Raw genomic sequence first — 13,208 nt, forward strand, 5'->3', positions numbered from 1 at the left:
ATTCAGAATTTGATACAGGTCATGTAAACAGCATATTCCGGTTGCATATTCCAAATAAGGCCTTTTTCCCAATATAGCATTTTCCGATTAAGACGTGGGATATTCCGGTATTATTCAGGTTTAAGAAGCACATGTATACAGTGCATTCGGAATATGCGTCTCAATCAGGGTTCTCAAACCGCAGGCTTATGATCAGCTCTGTGCGTTGCTATGGTTTCTGTACACAAACTAACCAGCCAACAGTTTGCAAGGCTGGAGACCCGATAAGGAGAAACACAGCTACTTTTAAACATTATCAAAAAAACTTTGAAAAAAATCTCTGTTGCGGCGCTACATGTAATGGGGAATACTAGTGGAATATTCACTTTCATTAGCCATGTAAACAGCTTAGTCGGAATATCGTCTTTGCCGGAATATTATGTGCATGGGATTAAAAACAATCAAAACTGCATTCATCAATAGCTGGTTTAACTACCTCATCCTAGGTACTGCAATTCTTTGTATTGTACTTATTTATTTTTTTGTCCTTCTCTCTTTTCTCTTCTTTTTTAATTTGCTTTCTATCTTTCTTGCATTCTTTTTTTTTTATTAATGTAATATGATGATGTGTTGACCTGCCAAGGGACTACAGATGAAAATTTCCTTTTTTGCTAACTGGCATGTTTACATTTTGAGTGTAAACAAAAAATGTCAATCGGTGTGCATTGTCCCTTTTAATTAAACAAATAAATAAATAAATGTAAACATAGTCATTGTTGCTGCCGCTCCATCTCTGCTGCCTGCCTCCATGTTGTCTTGTAGGTGCTTTCAATGTGGCCTCTGTTCTTGTTCTTATGTCTTAATAATTTTTGCTTAGGCCTGCTGTCATAAATGTAATATCATTTATTTAAATTTGTTAACCATTGTATTTTATACTGTCTATTGTCAGCTGGCCAGAGACTACAGATGGAAATTAGCCGTAGAGGCTAAAGCTACTCCTTTTACTCTACAGTTAATTAAGGGGGACTGTCCAGAACGTAATAAACTAATAAACTAAAGATTGAGCATGTTCCAGCTAGGTAGTGTGACTGAAGTTCTTTAGTCTACACACTTGTGTATCTCTGCTGGAAAAGTAAAATACTTAATAATCTCACAAGATAGTAACATGGTATAAGTTTAACTTTAATTGCATTTCCATACAGTTACATACTTCCACATACATACACATAAATAAATAATGTATGTGCTTGGACTATTGGCTCTTTTTATCCTTTAATGACATCCTGCTGGTGGTGCAGTGCTGTGGAAAATGACACCTAAAGTGACATCAGTTTAGAAAACATGAAGCTGGCATGCAAGCAGGTCATGTCATGACTTGGTGGTTGAAATAAAGCTGTTTCTAAAAAAATGACCAGAGAAGCAGCGAAAACAACTACAGCTCATTCAACGGGCCCTACGGTGTGTGTGTGCTGTGTGTTGTCTCCTCGCTGTCAGCACTGAGTGACTGCTGCTCCGCCAACATTTCTGTCAGCTTCAGCTCCAGCAACGGATCCCTGGACTCCGCTGACACCTGCAGGATAAAGGCAGTACTGTGATCATCTGCTGCAACATTATACAGGGCTCAAGGTTAATTGTTATTTTCAGCGAATATAAAACTTTTCTAGGGCTGCAACTAAGGATTATTTTCATTGTCGATTAATTAATGTGTCGATTATTTTCTCGATTAATGGATTATAGGTTTGGTCTATACAATGTGGATCAGTGTTACCAAAAAGTCCTTAAATGTCTTGTTTTGTCCACAACTCAAAGAAATTAGAAATATTCAGATTAAAACAACTTATCGATGAGTCTTTGCAGTTCTAAACTTTTACCAGGATTCACAAGCTGACTTTTGATTTTAAACACAGAATTGAAGATTATAACTAATTGTTGCCGTCATTTTCCATTTGGGCGTGTTATTTCTTTGCTTTGAGAAATGAGAGCGTTGCCCTTATTGCTATTTCTGATTGTGATGCTCCACTTGCTGAACGTCACTTTGTGTTTGGATTTGGAGATGGAGCCTCCATCCTGTTTCGGTTTACAGGTGTTGCACTCCTCATTTACGCTACTCTAAAATGTTTTTGCCACATAGCTGAACTGCCAGCTAACATTATAGCTGGTGAATAGCTGAAAGTGTGTGTGGGGTACCGTGATGAGGTTTGTGAAAGTTAGTAGCCTTTAATTGTGCAAACAGACTAAGGCCATTGCGTGTTGTCTGATCTCCAGTAGGTCATGTGATAGGCGTGATGTCTTCCAAAGTTATTTCTGTTTAACTTCTCCCTGCATGGCCACTACAGTTTTGTCACCATCTCCTGCGATCCCCACCACCACAGCCTAAACATTACTGTTGCTGCTCCACAAATAATATTTGGCCTCGCTATAATACTGTATAACGATGCTAAATATTTTATTACTCAATTATAATCCAGTTTTGAATTTAAAGACAACCCGCCTGACATAGGAAATGTATAGCCAATATGCACACTTCAACATTTGTTTATTCAGGGTTTCTGCAGGTTTTACCAAGTCAAATTTAAGACTAATAAAGACCTTTATGAATGAAATGTAAGACCTATATAACAATAAAAGTACAACAAAATGCTTTACTTGCAAAGTAAATACATGTATTCAAATTGAATAAAAAAATGACACGCGTAATAATAATCCGTACATATACAGCAAATTATATTTGGACAAGTGAAAGAAAGAACACCACCACCACAGAATAATAAAAAAAAAAAAAAAAAAAAAAAACATTTCAATGAGTGAAAAATTAAGACCCGTTTAAAATTATTTAAGTCCTAGAACAAAATACTTTAGTGAAGTGAAGTTTTTAAGGCCTAAAATGTTGATATTTTAGACTTTAGACTTTTTAAGACCGCGCGGAAACCCTGTTATTTATATTCTTATTGAACAATGTTATCGCATGTCGCAGATTTTCCTATTATAGTGCATGCCAAATATATAGCTGACCTACAACAGGTGTACAACTACATGAGATAATTGGTTGAACAGGAGTTCAAACTTGTTGGGATAGTTGATCCAAAAGGTGGGAGTTACTATTGTCAATGTGCACATAGTGGTAAAAAATACACCATAAAATCCTTCATAAACCGCAGCAGCCCACATGTTGCCTGCATGCTGAAATGTCCCTGTGGTCTGGTTTATGTTGGACAAACAACACAAAACTTGGATTATGTACAGGCTCACCATGGCTCTGCAGTGTCATTAAACTTCTGGGGAACAGATAAAATCTCCCCCTGTCCTAGAAGTGTTGTCATTATCAACTCACTGCTGTGCAGAGAAGCTTCATACTCCTACACACATCTGTGCTCTTTGGTTCCAGATGTGATCGTGGTGCATGGGCTACAGCACTGACATTGACAATGGTAACTCCCAGCTCGAGATCCACTTTCCAATAGATTTGAAATTATGTTCCACAAATTATATCAATGAAAATTGTACACAGGGTTTCGCCCAGTGTATTAAGTTTGTAGGAATTTTGTTGTAATGCATTTTTAAGACGTTTGAATTACAGTTACAGCGGTTAGAAACTTAGACGTAGTCATATTTTCAAATCTCCAGTTAGCTTTTAGCACTGACTGAATATAGAGCCCTATGTAATCTGTTTTATAGCTTTTTAAAATTCAATTTCTAATCAAATTTGTGATTCCGTCCATGATTCCGTTATCACAGAAACTATTGGGCTCTGCATTAACGTCTGTGACTGGCCTGCGCCAGGCCGTCGTCACAAAAAGACGCTTGCCACAACTTTTCTGGGGGAAACCCTGGAACACCTGTTCTAGGTTAACTATGTTTTTGCCTTTTGTCTTTGTCCATGTTGAAACGTCTCGTTACACAATTAAAAGGCTGCAAATCAATCAGTGTGCTCCGGTCTCTTCTGTTCCCTTGGAAACAAGAGCTTGTGTTATCAGCAGCTCCTTGAAAGATGCTTCGACTCATTTATGTTTAGGTCGCAGCCCCAGTTAGTACTTATACTTTTAGCGAGACTCTTACCGGAGGCGCCCCTCTCCTTCTCAGCACGATGCCTTCCGAGAGTAAAGCCTTCCCGGTCTCCTCAAAGAGAGCCGAGCCATCCAGCTCACTGCGGCTCTGCAACTCTGTGTACTTGTCTACAAACCTGCAAAGTGAGAGAAAAATAACATTCAGTAATATTGGCATGGAAATGTGTGTAAAATACAGTAATCTCTTATTTAACTTCTTCGTTACCTCTGACACGTAGAAACAAAGCTGGACTTGGATAGATCAAAAGGCCGAGGACCCGTCCCATAGTGCTCATAGAACTTCCTGAAAGGCAGACACTTATGGGTTAGAGGGCCCTGCACAAACATCTAACAACAACTTTTAATGCTGACATGAGCAACAGCTGATTTCCATCCAACATCTTTTTTGAATCATAATCCAGATGAGCTCAAGTAAAATGGCCATTTTCATATACATTTCATAATCGTAAATCACTAAACAAATAGTGATGAAACTAGTGAATTAAGAATGGCAGGATAGGAGAAAATACATTTCTTTACCAACGATTCAACTATTTGTTGTGTTTATTATTTGTGTTTATTATTTGCAGGGTTCAACAATAAGGGTTGCCCAATGGCCCGGGGCGAGTGAAACGCCACGTTGGACAAGTAAATATAGCAACGCATCTGCCCATTCATAAAACACATTCTCACCTGTGATACGTTATCCCTTGCTGTTTTTCTTTCATTCAAACATCCATAAGCAGCACAAAAGTCCAGCATATCCATATTAATTATTATTTATTTCTTTGTTGTTTTTTCCCTCCATGTCACAAACTCGAGAGCTTGAGTTTGAAAGTCAAAATCTTGAGTTTAGTGTTTGCCTCCAGTACACTTATTTTATTTTTATTTTTTTCCCTCGTTTTTTTTTTTTTTTTTCCTCCATGTCACCTCCGGGGCTCCGTACTTTTGAGGATTTCAACATTTGACTTTTTCTCAAATGTCTTTTGACATTTTGGAGGGTTTTTTGCGATGTTTTTACGGGGGGCAGTAAAACTGACAATCAGAATTTTTTTTGTACTTGCCTGACCGGACAAGAGAAACTAAAAATTGAGCGTTGAACACTTATGTGTTATGGATCATTCCAAATTGTAAGGAGGTACTGATATTAAACTATGAAATGTAAAAAAAAAAAAAAAAAAAAAAAAAAAAAAAGAAAAGTGGTTACCAGGCTTCTTTCATTGTTAACTATGCTTGTTATCTTCCAGACTGTAAGAAAGCACTCAGGTGACATGTACAGGTATGTTTCATATCTAAATTAAAGCTATAGTGCGTAGTTCTGTCTCCCCCATGAGGAATTCTAAGTAATGACAACCAAACTGTTGGAGCATCCACATGATACAAGCCTTCGCTGATCACGACCCCTCATCCACACAGTTGCTAACACGGAGGATTGAAAAAACATGATGGATTCTTCAGAAGAGGGAATTATCTTGCAATATGTAGGTCCTTCTCGTTTCCAAAGCTGAACATCGCTGTTGTCCTTTGTCAGCATTGACAAAAAAATGCATCACTCGAGCTGCTGCATGCAAAAGTCGCCGACTACAGCATTTTGTAAACATAGCCATACTGAAAAATATAGAGAGTTTTGTGGAGCGGATAGCCTTAATTAGCTTTGTATTACTCATTTGGCAATGGCTTGAATGTAATCCATTAATATGAAGGTCTCTGAATGGACTACTGATTGGTCGGAGAGAATCGTCTGTCTAATCACGGCTTTATCATTGCTAGTGACAGACGGGGGTGTCGTGAACAAACAACACACCTTCGATGTTCTGCGTGTGTGTGTCCCGTTAGGTCACAGCAGTATCCTGCGGCATTGCTATGACGACCAGCCACGCTCGACTCACGCATGAGGCGGTACTAAATCTGCAATGGAGAAAAGAGGAAGGGGCACCGCGGCCGAGTCAAGTCGAGCTGAGCCGAGTAGAGCAGTGGGTAAGCGCCAAAACTGGAGCAGAGGCAAAGAAGTGCTCTTTTTAATTAATTAACTGTACTGGCTATTGGTAAAATAAAACACAGATACGGTAATCTGCAAAATGCCAAATATCAAAACTGATAATCGGCCAGGTTGATAATTGGTGGATCCCTACTACGGACTATTGACTTACGCTCTAGCTTCATCCTCTCTGTAGAAGATTTCAGGCACAGTTTCCTGTTTCTTGGTACTGGGTCTGGTGTGTGGCTTCACGTGAAGTGGGTCCCTCTTCGGTGGAAAAGCCTCATAAACATCATACCAGATGGGTTTCTCTGATGGCTTTATGACCCCAGATCGCATCAGATCTCGAACCCTGTCCATCATGCCATCACACACACACACACACACACACACACACACACACACACACACACACACACACACACAATATAGAGGAGTTAATAGATAGATATTTATTGTCGTGCTCACAGTACAATGGAAATCTGTTTAGCAGCTCTTTAGCAGTGTGCATAAAAATAAAAATTTAATAAATAGAACAAAGTTAAGTAACCAGAACACAGACAAAGACAACTAGAAAAAATATGAATAAAAGCTAAATATATACAAGGTATCATAAATAGTAAAACACAAGTGCTTAAGTGGCATTTGACAGCAATATCATTAATTTAAAGCAGAGATACATAATAAGTTATTAATAACCACATTGCTGACATCAGAGATGGTCTGTATTAAGCTAAAAAAAAAAAATGCTCAAGAGGAAAATGTTGGGTCTCTTGTGCATAATAATTTTAAGAATGCTCTTTATTTTACCATTAAGAGTAATCACCATACACACTGCATATACTACTCTCAGCAGCCAGCACTGAATCAGAAGTAAGTCTAGTAAGTCAGACCTTGCCTTGGTGGCTGGTGCATACATTACCATATTAAAAAGGAAATAATAAACAATGAATGTAAACTACAGAATTACACTTTGAACACACAGTGGCTTCCTTATACTAAGCTCATCGGTCCTTTCACCTAATATTTGTTTCACTTAGTACTCATTAGTCAGAGTTTAGGACCCTTCTTAAGACCCCTTCTGACAAGTTTAATACACACAGCAAACATGACTCCAGTCTTGGTCGCATGTCAATGACGTCATCACACAGCATCCTTAAACGTAGGTCTTGGGTCTTATAATACATGTTTGTGACCGGTCATGTTCTTGAAAACTGAAATTAATTCACCATTTCTTCATTTTAGCTTAGTTTGGTCCAACTTTATTTACAGTCAGTGATGCCTCGGAGCATAACATTAATGTAAATGGTACGATGTAACGTTAACCTGTGAAGGAAAACGCCAACTAATGACAACTTTGCTGCTTGATTAAGTTTACGGGTTGCTGAAAACCCCCGTTTTTATTCAATGAAACAGCATTAAGTATTCCAAATTACACGTATCGTTAATCTGTGCTAACCAGCATGTTTTTATTGCGCTTGAGCAGATGGCTTTCAGTAGAACAAGACTAGACCTGACGCATAACGTTACAAGGCCAACGTAAAATGCTGCTCTCTTACCGGGTGAATACAGTTCCAAACCTCTCTAGTCTGCTGCCAGCCATTTCTGTTTTTCATTGACAGCTTGTAGCACTGTAACATTAGTCTTCTGCTAGCATATGAAAGACATATCTTCTTTGCAGGATTTCCGGCAGAGTAGATGCTTTGCGGCACTTTTTCTTCTTCGTGTTTTAAGACAGTTGGCATCCGGCTCATTGGTGCATTACCGCCACCTTCTGTTCCGGACTGTGGGTCAGATAAATAAAATTAATAATACAAAATAACAAACAATTAAAAACCCTTTCACACACACACATACACACATACTCATGCAGATTAAACTAAAACCAGTCACTACAAATCTAAATGCCCATACAAACACTAAGAAATACAATAGAAATAAAATTATCATGACCATCACCATCATCATCATCGCCATCAGGACCCAAGCATAGGCTACTCTTAGCGGAGTTCAGACAGCTAAAGATGGCGGTCGGTATGAATGTGTGTCTCTAGCTGTTGCTCTTGACTGGAGGAACTCAGAGTAAAGGGCGTGAACACTGACCGACAGGATGGATTTAGCTTTTTGAATCACTTGTCTTGTACAGGTCAGTAAGATTATTTAGTTGAAAGCCGATTGGGTGATGAGATCTCCTCAGACAAGCACTCATAGACCCTCACACTCTGCATCTGGTCAGTTAAAAAAATCAAGAATCCAGCCTGCCAGATTAAAATCAAGGTTGAAGTTATTTAACCCTTGTGTTGTCTTCCCGTCCACCATGAACTTGTTGTCCTTCCGGGTCCAAATTGAAAATTAACTTTTTCTGGCACTTTTTCTGAAAGCGAATGAAACACATTCGCTTTTTCCGACGCTTTTTATTCATGGTCAATAAACCTAATTTAAATGACATCATACCTAATTTTTTAGTTAAATAAATCAGAAATTATGAACTATTTTGACTAATAGTTAAGATCAGACGATGTTGAATGATTCACAGACTGGTTTATGTCAAAGTTTGGTCAGGATACTGTCTTAAAACTCCAAAATGCTATAAAATTTAATAAAAAACACAAAAAATTCAATGAAAGTAATCATTATTTTTTACCTGCGAAAAAAGTTGAATGGGTTCCTACAACGTACATGCATGCATTCAAGTTATTTTGGTGCAATTTGCTTGAAAGAAACCCATTTTTCTGAAGTAGAAAACTTTGAAAACAGGTCAAATTTGATCCCAGGACAACACAAAGGTTAAAAGCTTGTCTATTAAAATGTCAGGTGGATTGTATTATAAGCAGATGAAAAAATCTACAAATAAAATTCTAGCGTGTGTTTTGGTGCCCTCAAAGTGTTTGAATAACATGCTAAGCAGAGTGGTCGTAGCATCTTCTACCCCTCGCTTAGCTCTGTAAATAAACTGTAGCGGGTCAAGTAGCTTTTTTTTGTAATCTTTCAAAATAATTCATGACTAAAGAGGTCAAGGCAACTGGCCTGAAGTCATTTAGCACCTTAGGCCGTTTGTGTTTGGCTAATGGAATGACAGTTGAATTGTTTACAAATTATTGCCATTCTCTGTTGGCTGAGAGACAGCTGGAATATGTAATAAAAAATGGGAGTTAGTTGCTCTGCACAAGAAATTAACGGAAAGATTAATTTTTTGCTCTAAAATAACATCTCTAAAACTGGGGGAATCACACCTAAGATAAAACTTGTTAAATTATTGTGCAAGCTGTCTGTCACATCTAAAACTATCTAAAACAACCTTAGAATATTATTCCCTTTAGACCCACAATCGTTTTCATGCTGTCCCAGGCTGAACCTAGATTATTATTTCCCATCTCCCTTTATATTTTATCGTTATACCTCAGTTTAGCTCTCTTAATTTCAGACCTCACAAATAGAGGCCTCTTCCTGCTTAGCAACACTTTGAGTGATTTGGTCACCCATGGCTTTTAGGATACACTTTCACCTTGTCAGGGATCACATTTTCAACACAAAAGGAGACATAGCAACTGACAACATCAGTAAACTCATTAATGTCAGAACAAGACTCCTCAAACATATTCCAGTCAGTACAAAGCAGGCACGCACCACACACACGGTAAACTACATTATATTATGTCCTTTAAAATCCTTATCCATCATAACCTATAAAAAGCTCCTGTGTTCCTCAAAAACGCTGAAAGTGTGCTGCAACAGTGCTTTCTCACCCATGCTCAGTAATCCTTTAAATGTGAATTCCTGCACCCCTAATTCCCTGAGATTATTCCTCATCACCTCTCTCTGCGTCCCATACCCTCTACAACTCAGAACTACATGCTCTACTCATTCTTCTTCCTGACATGCCTCACACAAGCCTGTTTAGTGTTTTCCTTATCATTTTCGGTGTTTAGTTTAGTACAGTGTCCCAACCTCAACCTTGTCAACACAGCTTCTTCTCTCCTGTGCCCGGTACCTACCCTAGAAATGTTTACACTCATTTGAATTTGGTATAGAAGCCTCACTTTCCCCACTCTGTCTCACTTTTGTTGCCACATTTTATTTCCCTGAATAAACATTTGACTTTTGCTTTACTAACACTGATTTGCATTTCTATATTTCCTTTCTTTACTGTGAAGCCCAGTTTGCCAACTCATCGACCTGCTAAGTCCACCTCACACCTACATGCATTGGAACCCACAGAAAGCACCATCTGTTAAAATCTGAGTAAAATCCCTATACTCTTTCATCACATGATGCTCTTACCAAATCTATTTTTACCCTTTTCTTTCTTTTTTAACTCTAACAAATACCAGTCTTCATCAGGCCACACTGGACAACAATGCAGGGAATGCTCTCAATCTCTTTGGACATTATTTTGTCTGTTACTTTGATTTCAGAACTCTGTGATATTGAGAGGCAGCACAGGCATGCTTAATGCTGTGAGGAAAAAAAAATAGAAAGTGAACTTTAAACTCTCCTTGTCAGCTGACTACAGATAAAAAAAACTACTGTATGGGGCCCAGGCTCAACAGGACCTGAAACTTCACACACATCACTAGAACACACTGTTCCACACAAGAAAATAGCATACACCACCTGCAAAAAGAATGCTGTTTTTTGGTGATTTGTTCTCTTCTTTATAGAAAGCCCAAGAGCGAAAACATAGACAGGTTTTTCTAGAGAGATCTGAGAAACTCTGAAAGCAGGGAAACGTAAACACACTGGTTGTCAGCAGGTGGCTTTTCAGGTTCCACAACAGGGAGGGGTTAAGAGCCATGAGACAGGCAGGCCGGTAAGGCCAGGTTGAGTGCAGGAATGTCAACACGTAACAGGGTTGTGTAGAGAGGGACTAAGGGAGGGAGGCTATGAAAGGAGGGACAAACAGCAGAAAGGAGAGAGAGTCATAAATGCAATAATTACAGCTTAGGCAGACATAGGTGACACACTCTCCTGGTTGCATGCGTAGCTAACAACTCTGCTGTTCCACTGACAGGAGGGACACAGGGCCCAGAAACCACTTTCCTTGTTCTCAGAGATTTATTCTTCACCAAAATTTCATTTCTAGTCATGGATTTCTTCCTGGATTCTGGCTAAATATGACAGATTTCTTTCTGCCAGTGTCCTCGAAGTCAAACTGGATTTACCAAATTTAAAGGACAAGGGATTATTTGCCATGTCTGTGATTGCCCTGTTCAGGGGCAAGTGGGGGAATAAGTCACAGGAAACCCCAGAGAAGCATCCAGCAGCTGTGGTCCAACCCAGCCATGAGGACGAGGATGACGAGGATGACTCCAATGTTGGTTTCAGCAGAGAGCCTATTCGCAGGAACTCACGCTTTTACCGGTCAATGAGGAAGAAGAGGATGGTCTCATCTGAGCAGTCTGAATGTAAGAAAACACCAGGCTTCGGCTGGGCTTGCAATTAACATTGTATTTCTACTGTACCTCAAATTTGGTGAGAATAGCCTCTTGTCTTACAAGTTAATTAACATTTAAAGTGACTGGTCCTAAAGCAACACCATTTTGCCTACTTTAAACATCACTGCACTAATTCAAGTGAATGCATAGTCAAAGAGTCAATGCTTCATTGGAGAGCATCACACTGCTGCAGGATGTTTAGGAATTCAGTTCTGTCTCTGCTTTGGTTATGGAGTATTTGTACTGTATATTATTTCTCTACATATGTTGTCCTATTGGCAGTTGATGCGGTTGTTATTGGAAGTGAAACGTAGGCCTGGTACTCCTATCCTTCAAATGACAGCCACATGAATGCAACCTGAGAAACTAGTTTTGTTTGAACAGCACAATAGTCTGAGTGATACTTGTGTTTTCCAAAGGTCAACCTCTGAACTCATAATTTCAAGCAAAAACAAATACAAGTGAAAATGTTGAAATTAAACATCAAATTATACCTGGTATCGTGTTGATATTAGGGTCTGTAATGATTTGGAAAGTTATTTGCCAACCTGCTTTGTACAGATCAATACTCAACAGTCTGTAGGACAATTCCAGAAACTGAATGACAGTAATCATGTATGTCACCAAATGGTATTGTAGTTTTATCCTGTACATAGAGCCACACCAAAGGCAACAATAAAGTGTTTGAGCTTAGACTTTGCCCGGCATCTTGAATATGCCTCAAAGAGAAGGATTAGAGAGATTACTTAATAAATAACTAGACAGGTCAGCCTTAAAAGGAAAATTAAGTCGTAAAACAGTGAGGCTTGTTGAAAATGTCACAGAATCCAGATTATCAAGCAGGCTGTTCTCATGAACCCCTTGTACATATAGCTACAAAAAGTAAAGTAATTTGTATGTGTTCCATGTATTTATTGCTGTATGCACCACTGCTGTATAAGAGCACTCTAGTCTGCATCAGGAAGAGGTCAGGGTGGATGGCTGGGTCATAAAACACAGCACTTACAACCCTGGGAGTGTATAAGCATTCCAGGGACACCACAAGACGTTTAGCCAGGAAATATGTTTGTGTCTGGGTGGTGTTTTAATTCAAACCACAATCTTTTCTCTAATCTTAACTAGTCATTTTGGTGCTTAAATGTAACTGTCGTGGCCACAAAACTCACTTTTTGTCGGCTAAACTCAACTGCCACGGCCACTGAAAGGTCCGACAGTTAAAGGTGCTCTGTAGCTGGCTCACAGTCACCTTTTCTCAGCTAAATTTAACTGTAAAGACCGCTAAACTAAACTGTCATATAATCAGTCGTCACGTAACCAGCGGGCGGTCGCTTAATTTCATAGGATATCATGCAAATTGTTGTGCATAAGTTTTCGTACGATATCATACGATACGATACTGTTCATGCGTTGCCAGATCAATCCACAATGTGGCTGCATTACTGGGTTACATTCAACGTCAAGTTTAGCTCCATCCAAGGTATCTGACTTCTAACAACTTCTCATTTATATTATGTACTGTACGTGTGCATTTATTATGTGTAGAAATAGGAAATTAGACAGTAGCCATGTTTCCATCTAATTTCTCAAGCAAATTTTAAGCAAACCTTTAAAATGTCGCAAAAAAGAAAATGCGAATTAATAGCATTTCCATCAACTGGTTTAGAGCAAATAAACTAGACTATGCAAAGCTTAGTTTCCTCACAAGTTGACGTTACGCATGGTTGTAGCTTGCAAACCGTCTTGCTAAATCAAAGAGTTTAGGAGCTAAGTTCT

At 38.8% G+C, this 13,208-nt stretch overlaps 2 protein-coding genes across 2 annotated transcripts in view; one reads left to right on the forward strand and one right to left on the reverse strand.

The window, feature by feature from the left end:
• Positions 1 to 1,140: 1,140 nt before the first annotated feature.
• On the reverse strand, positions 1,141 to 7,781 carry mrps23 (mitochondrial ribosomal protein S23). Its single transcript, XM_028574665.1, has 5 exons — positions 7,560 to 7,781; positions 6,173 to 6,352; positions 4,249 to 4,326; positions 4,036 to 4,159; positions 1,141 to 1,549 (listed from the first exon to the last, which is right to left on the reverse strand). Exons 1-5 carry the CDS (start codon positions 7,601 to 7,603, stop codon positions 1,433 to 1,435), a joined length of 543 nt encoding a protein of 180 aa, XP_028430466.1. The 5' UTR covers positions 7,604 to 7,781; the 3' UTR covers positions 1,141 to 1,432.
• Positions 7,782 to 11,191: 3,410 nt separating this feature from the next.
• Positions 11,192 to 13,208, forward strand: part of ngef (neuronal guanine nucleotide exchange factor) — a 40,240-nt gene continuing 38,223 nt past the window's right edge. The window contains exon 1 of the mRNA XM_028572865.1: positions 11,192 to 11,405. Coding sequence (XP_028428666.1) covers positions 11,192 to 11,405 — 214 coding nt within the window. The remainder of the gene's footprint in view (positions 11,406 to 13,208) is intronic.

Source organism: Perca flavescens, chromosome 3, assembly GCF_004354835.1.
Source record: "Perca flavescens isolate YP-PL-M2 chromosome 3, PFLA_1.0, whole genome shotgun sequence".
Classification (NCBI taxonomy): Eukaryota; Metazoa; Chordata; class Actinopteri; order Perciformes; family Percidae; genus Perca; species Perca flavescens.

Excerpts from the sequence above, each read along its gene's own strand:
- mrps23 (XM_028574665.1), bottom strand. The coding sequence starts at position 7,603 with ATGGCTGGCAGCAGACTAGAGAGGTTTGGAACTGTATTCACCCG. Across the intron at positions 6,353-7,559 it reads TTTGGAACTGTATTCACCCG|GGTTCGAGATCTGATGCGAT; the intron begins GTAAGAGAGCAG and ends CATGATGGACAG. Across the intron at positions 1,550-4,035 it reads GAAGGAGAGGGGCGCCTCCG|GTGTCAGCGGAGTCCAGGGA; the intron begins GTAAGAGTCTCG and ends TTTATCCTGCAG.